The sequence below is a fragment of the Lathyrus oleraceus genome, chromosome 7 (genome assembly GCF_024323335.1).
Source record: "Lathyrus oleraceus cultivar Zhongwan6 chromosome 7, CAAS_Psat_ZW6_1.0, whole genome shotgun sequence".
NCBI lineage: Eukaryota > Viridiplantae > Streptophyta > Magnoliopsida > Fabales > Fabaceae > Lathyrus > Lathyrus oleraceus.
The window spans coordinates 42,365,288-42,382,435 of NC_066585.1; the positions used below are offsets into that span (position 1 = coordinate 42,365,288).

Below are 17,148 nucleotides of genomic sequence, written 5' to 3' on the forward strand. Positions count from 1 at the left end.
GACCCCGAGAATCATCCGGTGCATCTCTTCCCGTATCTGCTGTATCACTCGTTCCACCTGCTCGTGTCGAAATTTTCAACAAAGACATCGGTAAACGAGGAGTTGTGCAACAACATGCGTTCTACAAACTTGAAGCTGAACGCATGCACTTACCGGAAGTCCTGTCTCTGCTGCAGCATCAAGGACTCATCAACTTCTTGGAGTGCAACACTCAATACAGTGAAGACCTTGTCCGAGTTTTCTACTCCGGTCTTCATGAGAACTTTCGCGGGCACAAGCTTTCCTCCAGAGTTGGCTCTACAAAGGTATCAATTAAATCAAATTTCTGGAACAAGTATTTTGACATGTCTGTGGATGAAGCTGGAAATTCTCTACCTGAGGTGACTGACTCTCACCACATAGATGGCTATGAGTTTAAGAGTGCATTAAATGACATGCTGGCACGACCATATTCTGATGAATTTGTGCAAAGTGACTTGTTCCCACGAACCGTCACTGCCGGCAAGCTGAACGCCGGAGAAAGGATTCTTCAGTGGGTTGTCTCACGCATCCTGCGGCCGAAGAAGGGCGGTCTCTCCAGAGTCGAACAGCCCGAGGTTCATTTGATTTACATTCTGAAAAATAAGATAAAAATCAACTGGCCATACTACATTGCTAGTAGAATGTATAATCTACGTGATTCCGGGCGAGGGACTGCTCTTGCCTACGGATCATTCATTCAAGAAGTTCTTACTGCCGCCAATGTTAATCATCCGTCTTTCCCGTTCACATCAATCTCACCTGACAAAGAGTTTAGCACAAAAACCATGTCTATGATGGGATATATTTGGTGCAGGGAGCGGAAGAAATATAAGTTTGTTCGAAGAGGATACGTTCCTCCAAGGGCTGACAGTGATGAAAGCGAAGAACAGGACGATGAAGTGGAAAATGAAGAAGAAGAAGATGAAGAAGATGAAGAAAGGCACGATAATGCTCACAATGGTGGAGACGACAGTCCTTCACCCGTTGGCACATACGACTACTCCGGCTCTGCTTGGGTACAGCAGCCGGATACATATGAAGAAGATGTTCCACGATGGGGTGGCTGGGGTGAATGGCAACATACGGGTTGGACAACTCAACGTGAATCTTACCAACCGTATCACCAAGCTGAGGAAGAATTTCCTCCATCCCCTCCACATCCAGCTGATTCCTCAGAGCTGTTGGAGATGATGCAAAGCATGCAACTTGCCCAACAAACCTTCATGCAATCCCAGGATGACAGACTTGCTCAAATTAACAGTCAACTTCAAATCCAAAATGAGCGGATCGACAACCTCTCCACAAGCTTACATGAACGATATGCAGATTTGGATAGGCAGGTCACAGGGAGCACTACGCCAAAAAGGTTTTTTAACAGCGCATCTTAGACAGCGCTTTTAAAAGAAAGCGCTGTCTAAGGTTAAGATAAAAATAAAACACGGAAAATGTTCTAAAAAAATAATGAAAGCGCTGTCTAAGGGGGGGTCTTAGACAGCGCTTTTAGAAAGCGCTGTCTAAGACCCCCCCTTAGACAACGCTTTTAGAAAGCGCTTTTAAATATAGACCTTAGTCAGCGCTTTTGAGAAAGCGCTGTTTAAAGTCTTTCAATTAAAAAAAAAATTAAAAGACTTTTACATTCTTCGTTTATTTTCCATTCTTTTCATTATTATCATCATTTCTTCGTTTATTTTCCATTCTTTTCTCTCACTTCTCTGAATCTCTCTTTCTTCTTGCAGGTTTCTTTGATAATGGATTCAGGATGGTGGAGGCCTTTTTCAAAGACCGATTCCCGTGTCCCTTTCCAAGAACGCTTCCTTCATCAGAAAAATTCTTCGCAGGATCAGGATAATGTAAGCGATTTCTCTCACTTTTACTCTTTTTATTGATTTATAATGATTTTTTAAAATTTAATTTTAGTTTGATTTGATTTTATCGATTCGGAATTTCTCAATTTAGGGTTTATTTTTTGTAACAGTTGGATAGGTTTATTCCAAATAGATCAGCAATGGATTTTGGTTATGCTCATTACATGCTGACGGAGGGTACAAAGGGAAAAGAAAATCCAGAGGTGATTACACCATACCAGAAAAAACTCGCAGAAGCCGTTAACATCAATGACGGAACTCGAATATTGGCTTTCAAGAATAAGCCTCCGACACCGGTTGAACTCGTACCTAGGGAAATTCTTTCGCCTCCTCCTCAATCCAAATTATCCAAACCCAAACGATGTATTCCTCAGGTTAGTTGTTTCAAAGTCTTGCGTTTTCTATATTCAATAATCAAATTTGTTTAAGTCTTTCCATTTTTCAATTTTGGCATGTCTGTAATGTGTTTGTAAAAATGTTTTTGCAGACTTCTGAGAGGACCTTGGATGCCCCTGATATCTTGGATGATTTTTACTTGAATTTACTAGATTGGGGTAGCGATAATGTCCTTAGTATTGCCCTTGAAAATACAGTTTATCTTTGGAATGCTTCAGATAGTTCCACTTCAGAACTTGTCACTGTGGATGAGGAATATGGTCCTGTCACAAGTGTTAACTGGGCCCAAGATGGTCGCCATTTAGCCATTGGTTTGAACAATTCTCATGTCCAGATATGGGATACCAGTGCTTCTAAACAGGTAAATATCTTATAAATCATTAGGCCTTGTTCTTATGGTGCTCTTTGTGTTGTTTATTCATCATACTATAGATGCAAATTGCTTAGGGCAAAATATGCTTTTGGTTCTGAACAGGTAATTATCATATAACTCATTAGGCCTTGTTCTTATGGTGCTGTTATTGTTGTTTATTCATCACACTATAGATGCAAATTGCTTAAGGCAAAATATGTTTTTGGTTCTGAACAGGTAGTTATCATATAAATCATTAGGCATTGTTCTTATGATGCTTTTATTGTTGTTTATTCATCATACTAGATGCAAATTTCTTAGGGCAAAATATGTTTTTGGTTCTGAACAGAATTTGTCCTGTTTTATTTAAACCATTCTTTGTATTGTTTTAAACTTAAAATTGTTCTCAAGTCTCATATTTGTATGGTTTCATTTTGGTTGCTGTAGCTAAGGACACTAAAGGGTGGACATAGAACAAGAGTGGGTTCACTGGCTTGGAACAGTCACATTCTGACAACAGGAGGAATGGATGGTAAAATAGTAAACAATGATGTTAGAGTGAGATCTCACATTGTTGAAACGTACAGAGGACACAACCAGGAAGTTTGTGGGCTCAAGTGGTCATCCTCAGGACATCAATTGGCGAGTGGTGGAAACGATAATGTTGTTCACATATGGGATAGGTCTGTGGTTTCCTCAAATTCACCTACTAATTGGCTTCATAGGTTTGAGGAACACACAGCTGCTGTGAAGGCACTAGCTTGGTGTCCTTTTCAGGGTAACCTATTGGCATCTGGTGGAGGTGGGGGTGATCATTGCATTAAACTGTGGAACACACACACAGGTGCGAGACTGAATTCTTTCGATACAGGATCACAAGTTTGTTCTCTGCTCTGGAACAAGAATGAGCGCGAGCTTCTTAGCTCACATGGGTTCACTAAAAACCAGCTCACCCTTTGGAAGTATCCTTCAATGGTGAAGATGGCAGAACTCAACGGTCACACCTCGAGAGTGCTGTACATGACACAGAGCCCGGATGGGTGTACTGTGGCATCTGCAGCCGCAGATGAGACTCTCAGGTTTTGGAATGTCTTTGGAAACCCAGCAACAGCAGGAAAAGCTGCGCCAAAGGCATATAGTGAACCGTTTGCAAAATTCAACCGTATCCGGTAAAAATGAACTCTCATATGCAAAGCAGGTAGGTTTCTTTCGACCAATAATTGGCGGATCTGTTACTTACAATGATCAACCATATTCCAAGTTCTTAAAAAGCAGGTAGGTTTCTTTTGACGATTTTCTATGCAACACTGCTTCTGAATGTTAATATACTGACAAGTGAAGAATGATGTTATGTTTCCTCACCTAACTGTAAAAGAAACATTGACATATGCAGCTTGTTCACATATGGTATCTATGAGCTAGGCTTGGAGAGGTACATTCATGCTTCCACTAGAGTCTCAATTAGTCATAATCAATGTCATGCTCGAAAACAACATAATAGAGTTTAATATACTGACAAATATGTTTGTATTCTTAATTGTATGAGAACATGTGTCAAGGAGTGTCTGGTGGAGAGAGGAAAGAGTTTGTATTGGCAATGAGATCATAATCAATCCTTCTCTTCTATTAGTTTGGATTCTACATCAGCCTTGGGGATTGTTCAAATGCTACATGACATAGCTGTGGTTTGCATCTATCAGTTTAAGGGCAGAGTTGTTAATGTTGGTTTCAAGCGCCTGGAGAAGAGTCTAAGGTATATTATCATGTTTTTTTATTGAACTGCACAATATTTACCATTTTTTTTATTAAAACTATATACAACTAACTAACTAGGACTAGGGGGACCAAGCCAGAGTAGTTGTAGATACTATGAGCAGATTGAGTAGGGCTTCAATGTTACTCACCTAATTTTTTCATGTGATAGTGAATCATTAATGTGTAAGGATGCAGAATATTCACTTGATAAGTCGCACTCATTTGGATATTCTCTTTTGTTGCTTCCATTTGGTTGAGTTACATTAGATGATTATGGTATATAACAAGTTTAAATAATTATGATATTTTCTTAAAAGAGATATAATTCATTGTTAAAGAAAGAAATCTCCATTGTTATGAAGTATTGTTGGCTTTGAGTTTTTTTTATGAACTTCCAAACTTTTAGAGTATAGGAACTATACTCTTCAATTGAGTAGAAAGAGTTTGTCCCCCTAGTATTTCTCAAGGAATCATTAAAGTATTGTCTTGTCTTTAATGATTGCTCCTTTCTTTTGGTTTCTAACTGGAGAGAATTTTGAGGTTTCGAATGCGATTAATTCGAGTACCGGGAGTTTGTTTGAGATGAATGCGTTTCTTGCGGTTTCTTTGTCTTGTGTGTTTGGTTTGCTTATCAGTTTCTTTGGATTTGCTGCGAGAAAAGCGGTTTCGGCTACTGCTTTTACGGTTACTGGGGTTGTGAATAAGTTTCTCACGGTGGCTATTAATGTGACGATTTGGGATAAGCATGCTAGTCCTGCTGGTCTGGTTTGTTTGCTTTTTACTATAATTGGGGGAGTTCTTTATCAGCAATCGGTTACTGGGAATTGTTCAATGCTATCAGTATGAAAAAACCCTGTTATTCAAATGATGTGATTCAAACTGTTTGCTGAATTTTATGCAGGAATGTTAAATCTGATCTCTGTACTGAACATGAACATAACATGTGATGTTTTTCATTTTCATAGAAATAGTATCAAAATTCTGCATGTGCTTGATATTATGCTTATAAGTATAAGTAAATGATTACTTCAAGCATTACACACTTGGTTAATGTGATGCAGGAGGATTTTGAGGAGCATGCTGCGAAAGTCAAGACTCTAAAAGAGAGTCCATCAAATGAAAACTTGCTTATCCTTTATGGATTGTACAAGCAAGCCACTCTTGGACCTGTTACCACCGGTGAGTTTTCTTTTATTTAAGAAGTCATTTTCAAATCGATATTTCCACTTTTGAATCCTCACTGTCACCTTCCTGCAATAACGAGTGGAGGGTTAGGGCCGGCACAAGCTTAAGGCCGAACAAACCGTTATAAGTTGAAAACAACTTATGGACATGTCATAAGCTATTTCTATAAGATCTTCTAAACAGTTTCGCTAATGTTTATGTCGGTAGATAAACTCAAGTAGGCTAATACAGAAATGCCCTAGGCAATAAGGCTTATGGATTATGATTGTTCATGATTTTGTGTATGATTTACAGCTCGTCCTGGGATTTTCAGCCAGAAAGACAGAGCTAAATGGGATGCATGAAAGGCTGTTGAAGGTAGAAAAAGTTATAAGTTTCGGTTTTAAGTGTGAATATTTTGTTATGGTGCTTTTGTGCTATGAAATACCGACACAAACACGACACTAAGACATCGTCAATCTATAGTTTCAATGCAACAGTCAAAATTATATTTATTTATTTTGCAGGAAAATCCAAGGATGAAGCAATGAGTGATTACATCACTAAGGTGAAACAGCTGCTCGAAGAAGCTGGTCTTTCTGCTTAACAACATTGTCATGTCTAGCTTTCTAGTTCTATGCTAAAAGTTTCTATGTATTTTGAAAATAAAACAGTTGCAGTGTTTGATCTAAAACTTTTAATATATAATCTTAATTGTTCTGTATTGAATTACATGTGTTACAATGAGGTCAGTTAACTTCATCACAACTACTGAAAATGTCTGTTGACAGATGCAGTGGCTAGAAACTTGAAATGTTCTATGTGGTTTACTTAAAACTATTTCTACTTTGGATCTTAATTGCTTGATCTTGAATTTAATATAAAAAAAATTGGTTTGAATTGGTATATATATATTTGTTAGCCAAAAATTGGTAGAAAAAAGGCCAAAATGGCATATATAAAATGGCATATATATTTCGTATACCTTAGACAACGCTTTTGTAAAAAGCGCTGTCTAAGGGGGGGATTAGAAAGCGCTTTAGGCAAAAGCGCTGTCTAAGGGGGGGCTTAGACAGCGCTTTTTGAAAAGCGCTGTCTAAGGGGGGGCTTAGACAGCGCTTTTTGAAAAGCGCTGTCTAAGGTATACCTAAAAAAATTAAAATAGGAGGGTCTTAGAAAGCGCTTTTGGCCAAAGCGCTGTCTAAGGGGGGGGGGGGGCTTAGACAGCGCTTTTAAGATTTAAAAAAGCGCTGTCTAAACCTTTAGCAGCGGAGGTTTAGACAGCGCTTTAAAGCGCTGTCTAAGGCTAAAAAAATCGCTGTCTAAGGTCTTGTTTGTTGTAGTGGAGTCTTAGGCATCTGGAAGGTGTTTGTGATTACCTAGAAACTCTGGCTGACCCTAGCAGAAACCCAGGCGTATGCTACCATCCCGACCACCGTCACTTAAGACAATAGCCATTCATATGCACATTACATGTTGCTTGTTGTTTTTGCATGTATTTTGTTTTGCTTTGCCTGTTTATGCACCACAACTTCCTTATGTATTTTCTCCTTCTTAATTAATGACTATTGTTAAGAAATGATATAAGTGTGATATTATTTCGATGGTATCTATATCTCTACTGCTGCCTGTGAACTTTTCGTTGCAATCTTGAATAATCACTCTGTCTCTCTTTTTGATGTTGTCAAAGGGGGAGAAAAATGCTGACATGCTGACAAAATGCCCACAACTAACAGTCGCTTTCGCTTTTTGCAAATGGCCTTAGATTACAAAAGAAAGGGGGAGTGTGCAAAATGTGTCAATACTGCATGATGTTCGTCACGTTGATTTATACAGGTTGTCATCATCAAAAAGGGGGAGTATGTAAAGACAAAGTGTCATACAACATACGATATCAAGTTTCAATGATGACAAAAGACCATCATGCACATCTACGAACAAATGCAACACATTACCCACCATATCCTTTTCCACGTTATTCTAAATCTACTATAATCATTAAAAACATGTAGACAAAGTGTGATCATGACTAAATACATAAAGAATCACTAATCACAGTTTCTTTGCAGATTTGAAGGCTTTGAGTCGACCATAGGGGTCAGCTCAAAGCTCACGGGTCGGCGCAAAGGCTCTGCGCAAACTAGAAGGGGTCAGCGCAAAATCACTTGCGTCGACGCATAGGGTCGGCGCATAGCTCACGGGTCGGCGCATAAACCCCTTGAGTCGACCACACGTCAGCGCATGGCATAGTGATGCTATCCACGGGTCAGCGCATGAAATGTTTGAGTCGACCATAAGGGTCGACGCATGCCCCACGGGTCAGCGCACGCCGACCTATGGTCGACCGTTCGCGCGCAAACTCAGTTTTCTGAGTTATTTCAAATTTTTGAATTACTGTTATGTTTGTTTGTTTTTGTCTGTTACTATATATAGAAGTCAAAACACTTCTATTAACTAACATTTGCTATTTTGAGTTCAAGTGTTCAAGGAAACAAGAAAGAGTGAAAAAGGTGTCAAAGATTCATCATCTTCATCTTCAACAGTCCACAATACATCAACTGCACACAATAACTTTTGATGTGATTCGTGATAGATTGAAGGTGATAAGGTTCGAAGTTGCGATTGAAGAATCGGGTTCGAGTTGAAGTCTTGGCAGGTTCTTTCTTGAATAAAACCGTTAGGGTTTTATCCTCCAATACCGGTTTGCGTTTGGGGGTTTTTGGACGAATCGCTTCATCAATATTCAGCCGAGCGAAGGTGATTGAGAAGAGGAAGTCTTCGTCAGTCTAGTAGCGGATTCGGTGGCATTGAAGTGAAGGATTCGGGTTCGACTCGTTGTGTTTGAGATCAGCCGGGCCGAGGGTTTGAAGAACGGAAGATTCTTCAACAAAGGGGCTGGAATCGGAGGTCTAGCAACAACGATCGAAGGTCTTGATTCATCTTGAATCAAGGAGCAAGGATAGGAAGCATCATTCAACACATTGGAAATTCTGTGTTTACTTGCTTTGCAATCCTTGTATAAACGGTTAAAGTTCACAGGTGATATTTAATTAAATCATCTCAATTCTATTTTTAGAATTGAGGGCAGACGTACCCCGAAGCGAGGACGGCGGGGGAACTGCCTCATCAAATCTCTGTCTCCTTTAACTTTCTGCATAATATGTTTTTCAGCTTAAAATTTAAGTGATTTTAGTTTAAGCAATTTTTCACCAAACTTTGATATAAGTTGAGTAAGTGATTAAAACTGATGTTGGAATACTAAGTACAATAACATATTGTACTAGGATAAATTGACTTACTTACTCAACTCAAATATCACTTGGAGTGTTTATGCACACCAAGTGTTTGTAAAATTGCCTAAGCCAAAGTTGCCTTAAGTTTGCACTGAGTTTTAATTTGGATTTTGGTTCATTGGAACTAGGCTTGCTAGTAAGTGAACTCTATCATTGATTGTGCAACTAGTGTAGTGAATTGTATCTCATTTTATCTCTCATCCATTAGCTTAACGCATATCCGGCTTTCCAATAACGGTTCGTTTTTAGACTAAATTTTCCTCGGTCGCTTCCGCACCTAAAACAATTTTAAAACCAATTTTTCTTTTAAATTGGTAGCGCCGACTCAAGTTTTTAACTGGGATCTATTCAACCCCCCCTTCTAGATCCGTGCCATAGTCTAACAACATTCGTACATGGTGCAGACTATTCAGGAGATTCGTCGAGACCAACTCATTACGAGATACTAGAGGAGGAGCAAGCACAACTAAATCATGTTGATGATGTCTCTTGCCTATTTTTCGTTGTATAGTGGAGATTCTGCATGCAGTCATTGACAAGAGTATCTTTCTTTATGGGTCTGATGTGAGGCAGATCCTAGATGCCATCATGATGGAGATACGGGGGACATTAATGTATCGAAGACAACGCCAAAGAACGGGGAGGATTGATGGCCGATGAGACAAAGGAGACAAAAGAGGTAGAAGAGAGGTAGTCAGACATACACAATAGTGTCTTAGTATATAGTAGTAGTACTATGATCTATATTTTATTTTGATGGTCTTTCTACTTTATTGATCTCGATTGCATGAATTTTTTTTATATTTATTGATATTTTATTTATGTATGACATTTTTGGACCATCTCGAATTATGTAAGTAGATTTTTGATTTTCGATCGTATGATTTTTATTTTAATACAGATAAATGCAGGGGGTTCATGTTGTTTGATTGTTGGTAGATATTCCAGCATGGGTTTGATTAGCCATAGTAGGTGGAATTAACATACATGGTTGTTCTTCTCCATAAATATAAATATTCTCGTTATGATCCAAATAAAATCTTAAATGATTACTTAAAAAAGGTGGAATAATATTCAATGGTTACTATTTATCATAATCATTAATTGCTCTATAGAAAATGCTATGAGGAGGATTCAAAACCAGATAGCCACGGGAGGCCATTGATTGGTGGTATGTAGAGAGCATTAAAAAAAACAATAATTTGAGGTGTCATAAGCCATATTCATTTGGTATAACAAACAAACTTCCAAGGTGTTCAATTCAATTTTTAGTTGTATAGTACTGAAAGATATTCTTGCAAACACATCACTACAGAGAAATTGTAAAATCTTTTTCTTGTTGTATAGTTCTCTAACATTTTAATCAAAACATAAGGAAGAACATATTGTATCAACATGAAGTTTCCTTTTGCAGTCATGGTGCTGGTCATCATCAGTATCACATGACAAAGACATCACTATAACACTTTTAACTCCTTAAGCAGCGAATGATACACATTTACACAACAAAGACATGTTCAAATTCACAATATTACAAAATTTGACCTATCACATGCTAAATTGCTAGGCACAAACGTGAGCCGATTGTAATGTTGCTAATGGCATGCTGCCAGATGATCAATAAATGTGTGATTCTTCTTCAACTTGACCATCTACAAAAAAGTTTAAAATCCATTCAACTTTATGTTCTCAATTAAAATACAGATATGAAATAGAAAACCAAACACAGACCAAAGATGATGATTTGGTTGCAATTATTAGAAAATCAAATAACCAAAACCTATACAAAACTAACAAGTTTTAAGGTCTAACCTGGGAGAGATATGGCCCGAACTGCTTCATCATCAACTTCGCGGCTTAAGTTCTTTAAACATTACAAAAAATACATAAGGAGTTGCAGTATAGAATCAAATAGATATCAACTTAGTCAGAACTAAATGTAAATATTCATAGAATTAGGAGCCTATATAATATTACTGGTGCAACTATGTATAGTTATTCGAGAGTTGAACTAGTTCTTCTAATATCAAATTATACAAACACGTTGGAAATACCTTTATTTCAAGACTGGTATCAAATACTAAAGTACTATAACTATATTGAGACAGGGAGAGAGTTAAGCATTACACACCAAATTAGTATAGCAAATAAATACCTGATCAATGTGAATGATGGAAAATGATCCAAAGCTATTACGTAGCTCCAAAGCGCCATCACATAAGCTCCTTAGTTCCGGATCGTCGATTTCCCAATTACCTAAAAACTGTTGTTTGGAAAAGTGAAAAGTAGTAATGAAATGTATCTGTCTCTTTTTTGCTATATACTAATAATGCAAACCTGATTGACAACAAGTTCAGAGTTTCCTTGGACACTGATCTCCGTATATCCTCTCATTAACGATTCGGTCATTCCTAAAATTAATCCGCGATACTGAGCAATGCTAATTGTTTGATTTCCCAACCCTTGACGAAATCGATGCAACTACATAAGGAGAAAAGAAAGCATGAACATAAGCTGCATGTTGTAATTAAAAGGCTAGCAGTATAATATAATGTAATATTGAATTGAATTTGATACCACGACTGCATGTTCATCCCTGTCCTCAACATCTTTTACAAGCACCATAGCTGCTGCACCAGCTGGCCCGTAAAATCCATTTCCACTTGATGTTGATGCACCAATTGGTTCATGAAATCCATTTCTACTTAATGTTGATGCACCAGATAGTCCAGATAATCCATGTCCAGCTGATGTGGATGCGGCAGCATCAGCTCTTGATGTTGAAGCAGCAGCAGCATCAGGTCTTGATGTTGTTGCACCACTGAATCGAAGGATATGAGAAAGCTGCAAATAAGATATAAAAGCATATGGAAGTTGGAGAGTCACGAAACATAATTGAAGAACATGCACTGTATTTTGAGTGAATGAAGAAAAGAAGAGAAGAAGAATATGAAGATGAAGAACCTGCAATGGAGGGTTCTGAGTTTCTACAGTCGGAGGAGATGAAGAGTCAGGAGGAGAAGAACAGTCAGGTGAATCGGTGTGTTGGTATGGAAGGCACATGGTTTCAACTTTCAACTCTAATTCTTGTTACTCCGTTTTGTATAAATGTGGCATTACTATTTATATAACTCACTTGTTTCTTACTATCACACACTCTAACAGAATTTCAAACGTTTATTTTAATTAATATTTGCTTTAAATTTTAGACGAACAGGTTTGTTACATATTTATCATTACGAATCAGAAGTTTCTAAAATAACAAGTTCGTTACAGCTCAGCATATCAAACTCTGTAAAATAGTAATATGATTAGCCATGGTAACTGCAGTGAATATGTATGGTAGTGCATGGCTTAGACTTTCATGTTAGAGTTGATGCTGTTTTCGTACTAATATAATACTATGATTATTTTTTGTGGTATTTTAGATTATTAGTAATTTAGTAGCTTAATTTTATTAAAAATGAAACAAGTTTACCAAAGCATTTGGATGAGTTGAAGTTCTCTTCAACTTAACCAGAAATCATAGTTTGATATTAAAACATAAAAACGCAACAAAATATTTCAAGAAAATAGGGAATGAATCATAGACAATTTAGGTCTAAAAAAAATAATAGAAGATGTTGGTCTAAATATTATATTTTAGAGATGTATCGTAAGAAGATAGAAAGATATTGTCAAGTTGATGTTTATCGGTCAGACTTAAAAGATGATTAAGTTGAAGGATGAAACAACGGTTTAGAGATTATTTAAAACTTAAGATTTTATGAAGAAATAAAATAAAATGTGTTATTACCAAAATTAAATGATAGGGTTAGATGTTAAAAAGTATTTAAATTTTTAAAAAATTTAAAGAAAAATATTTCATATTTTGAGGATAAAAAGTATTTTAAGTTAACCTTGACTTACTTAATTATTTATAGGATAATATTAACTTTTGCCCGAGGGTATTTAATGATATTCACACACTTGTCCATATTAAGAGCCGCCATGCAAACAAACCACTACAGAGAATTTGTGAAATCTAGGTTTGTGAATATCTTTGTGTTGTTGTATAGTATCTAACATGAAAATATAAGGAAGAACATATTGTATGACATCAAACACCTTCACAGTCATGGTGGTCATCATCAGTATAGTAAAGAGTTCTAAAGATGCACATAAAATCCAAACATCACCTTAAACTGCTACTAATGGTGGACATATCCACAACAAGACATGTTCAAATTGACAATATTACAAACATTTAACCTTTGACATGCTAAATTTGCTAGGCAGAAACGTGAGCTGATTTTAATGTTGCTTTTAGCTTTCCAGAAAAGCATGCTGCCAGGTGGTCATTCAGTAGGTGGTTGTGGTTCTTCTTCCATTTGACCATCTACAAAAAGTTTTAAGATCCATCAAACTTTATGTTCCCCTACCAAATACATATATGAATATAAAATCTTGTGGCAAACTAAACAGATTGAATTATCCGAGGAAAAAAACATCAATTGAAATAGAAAAACAAACACAAACCAAAGATGATTTGTCAGCAATGTAATTCTCAAACATTCATTGAAACCTATAGAGAACTGAAAAAAGTTTTGAGGTCTAACCTGGGAGAGAAATGGCCCGGGTTGCTTCATCATCAACTATGCCGCATAAGTCCTTTAAACATAAAAAAATAAAAACTGTGAGGCAAAAACATAAGGATTTACGGTATAAAATCACTTAATTTCAAGAGAGGCATGAGAATTAAAAAAATCAAAGCAAAAATTAGGATGAAAATAATTCTGAAATAGTACTAAAGTAACTGTTTCCTTGAAACTTAAGCATTACAGATCAAATTAGTATAGTAAATAAATACCTCATGAATGTGATAGATGGAAAATGAGTCAAAGCTTTTACTAAGCTCCACAGCCTCAGCGCATAACATCGTTAGTTCCGGGTCGTCGATTTCCCACAAACCTTGAAACTGTTTTTTAGAAATGAAAATTGAATAAAAAATGAAAAGTAGTAATAAGTAAATCTTAACACTATCTAGAACAGACCTGATTGACAACAAGTTCGGAGTTTCCTAGGACAGTGATCTCTGTATATCCTTTCTTAATCGTTTCAGTCAGTCCTAAAATCAAACCGCGATAGTCGGCAACGTTAATGGTTTGATTTCCCAACCCTTGGCGAAATCGATGCAGCTATATATGGAGAAAAGAAAACATGAGAAGAAGCTGCATGTTGTAATTAAATAATATAATATAATGTGAAATTGAATTGAATTTGATACCACAGCTGCATATTCATCAGGGTCATCAACGTATTTTACAAGCACCATAGCTGCTGCACCAGCAGGCCCATAAAATCCATTTGCACCAGAATCTTCACTTGGTGTTGATGCACCAGAATCTTCTCTTGATGTTGAAGCGCCAGCGTCTCCTCTTGATGTTGAAGCACCAGCATCTCCAGAAAATCCATTTGCACTCGTTGGTTCAGAAAATCCATTTGTACTTGTTGCACCACTGAATTGAAGGATATAAGTAACCTGCAAATAAGATATAAAACTTTGCTTTACGGTAAAGAAAATGGTAAAATCGTATATTTTGAGAGAATGAAGGAAAGAAGATGAAGAAGATGAATGAGTGACCTGCAATGGACGAAGCTCGGTTTCTACACCGGAAGAAGAAGAAGAAGAGGAAGAGTCGCCCTTTTGGTATGTACGGCACATGGTTTCTCTCTGGATTTTTTCAACTCCAATTGTTGCTCTAATGTTTGTAAAAGAGTCACATTACTATTTATATAACTGAATGGTTTCTTATCACAAACACTAACAGAATTTTAAACGTTTGCGAACAAGAAGTTTCTAGAATAACAAATTCGTTAAATTAATTTTTTAATTTCTTCTTCTAACACTTTCTTATTAGGTGGAAAATACATTATAATAGTTTTTAAAAGAAGGATTACGTCCAAAATGGAAATGATATTTTAAATTAATTTTTTTTTCCTTTGCTCAAATCCGTCTTGTTACAGATTCATTTATGCACATTGAAACATGGTTACATCCTCAATCGAAAACTCTATTATGTTTCAAATTCTATTATGTGGTTGTAATAGTTTATGAGGATGTACATTTCAAATTTCACTGTAAATTCTAAAAGAAGATATTGAAAATATTAAATTTGGGGTTAATGCTCGGGAGTAATGTTTAATGTTGATTATTCATATGTTAATGGAAATTTTTATTGTTGATTTTTCATTATTGATTTGATTTCGTTCATTGTCCAACATTCGTAGTTATTATCAAGTTACAAACTGTTCATCTAGGACAATGAACTTGAACGCAACATATCAAGGGGACCCAAAAATTCAAGCGGTTGCAATTGCTCAGAGATTGTAAAGGATTTGAGTTGTATTATTAAAGATCTTGAGTTTAGGAAAAAAATAGTGGATGAAGATGAAGTTGAAAAACAAAACTAAAAAGGCCAGCTTGTTTACATTTTTGTTGATTGTTTCATGGAGTTTGTTTGAATCTTTTGCTTGAACCGTTCGTCTTCAATCACGTTCTCGAATCATTTACCACATTCAAATGATACCTCTTTTGGCTCACTCATGTACCATACTGAATCTTTCATCATCTTCCTCGTTCAATTGTCTCCCCCCGAGCTTCCTATTTTGAAACCCTAATTTGTAGGGACTAAATGTAAAAAGATATTTGGGCATTTTTTTGGTGGGAAACAATTGAGACCACATCATAAAAAAGTGTGAGAAGAGGAAAATGGAAAAATAATTTCATATCATTAACGTTAGCCACATCATCTTTTTTTTAATAGAAATTTAACGTCAAGGACTAACCCAACAAATCAACAGTCAGAGACTCCATAAAAAAAAAATTATGAATTAAAATAAAAAATACACCAATTTAGATTGACGAAAAGACTATTTAAACTATTTATATATTATACATTCCTACAATAAAAAATCTTATACATTTCATCTAACATGGTAATTTGATGGTTTGATGATTTTCTTCTTTTTATTGATATGCATCTAAACTTCATATAAAGTTAAACCATCATTTCAGATATCTACATGAAGAAATGAATATTCATTCTTTTTCTTTGTTTTATTCTCCGATTTTAGAAGAAAAAAATAGTAATCATAGTAGAACGTGGGTGCAATTTTTAGTGATTGGATAATTACTTTATTGATTTAAATATATTTTTATCTCCTATTTTGATCATTTTTTTATTTTATTCTCCATATTTTAAAAAATATTACGATCAAAAAATTATTATTAATGAGTTGGCAATATTCATCTGGATCATTTATTATTAAATAATATTATTTTATAGAATATTTAATTTATTTAATAAGTTTTTTTATAAGTATTTTTGAAATTATATATATTTTATAGAATATTTAATTTATTTAATATTTTTTTTATAAGTATATTTTAAAATTGTTTAGTATAAATTTTCAAAGAATATGAGTGGGTTTAGGCCCAATTGTATGTAACATTAACACAGCCCACAAGTGCCACAAATGTTAACATTGTTATATTCTTCAAATTCAATCTTTCTAAAGACTAAAGTTTTTAGTAGAGAAAACAATGTAGGACTTCTATCCGCCCCTTTTTCTGAAATACTATTTTGTTGTCTTTGCTCAAACTCAAAGACCTCTTCAGTTGGGACATATCCTGTAGATTTCTGAAGTGATGCTTAGCATGGTTGATTAAGAAGCTAAGCAAAGAACCGAATGAACTTGTTGTATATAATTCTATATTATATATAAAATGCATGTTAATTTATTCTTTGATTTATTTGACCATAAGGCCTTTGATTTAAGGTTGGTATTCCCGACGATAAATTCTCCAATCCCATAACCTTGATTTATTTTATTTTAATTTAATTATAACCTTGTGTATTTATTTAACTATTATATGTGGGTAATTAAATAAATGTAGGTGAGAGTAAGGGTGTATGGCTTTATGGTAGGGTGTGGAGAGTAATTAGAGAAAGAGAGAATAATTAAAATTATTTTATTAATAAAAATAATAATTTGGTTATATTATTGAAATAAAATAAAAAATAGAGGTTGTAGAGATACCGAGTGGAATGTGGGGATTAGAGAGAAAATTAAGGGTAAAGTAGGAACATCTTAATCAAGAGATAAGATTTTTAGGGTAAAAAGAGAATTAGAAAGAGAGTTTGACACTACATGAAAAAAAAGGTGAAAAGAGGTAAGAGGGGAGAGAAGGCTAAGGCATAAGAAGATCTTATGCATGAGGGGTATGATAGATGAGTCTTTAACCTCCAATATAGATGAT

General features: G+C 35.7%; 1 protein-coding gene across 1 annotated transcript; it reads left to right on the forward strand.

Annotated features, from left to right (window-relative positions):
* Window positions 1-1,708: 1,708 nt before the first annotated feature.
* LOC127106500 (cell division cycle 20.2, cofactor of APC complex) lies at window positions 1,709-5,912 on the forward strand. The gene is made up of 8 exons (XM_051043787.1): window positions 1,709-1,871; window positions 1,997-2,260; window positions 2,374-2,643; window positions 3,082-3,909; window positions 4,028-4,066; window positions 4,181-4,387; window positions 5,451-5,568; window positions 5,869-5,912. Exons 1-4 carry the CDS (start codon window positions 1,770-1,772, stop codon window positions 3,805-3,807), a joined length of 1,362 nt encoding a protein of 453 aa, XP_050899744.1. The 5' UTR covers window positions 1,709-1,769; the 3' UTR covers window positions 3,808-3,909; window positions 4,028-4,066; window positions 4,181-4,387; window positions 5,451-5,568; window positions 5,869-5,912.
* Window positions 5,913-17,148: the final 11,236 nt, after the last annotated feature.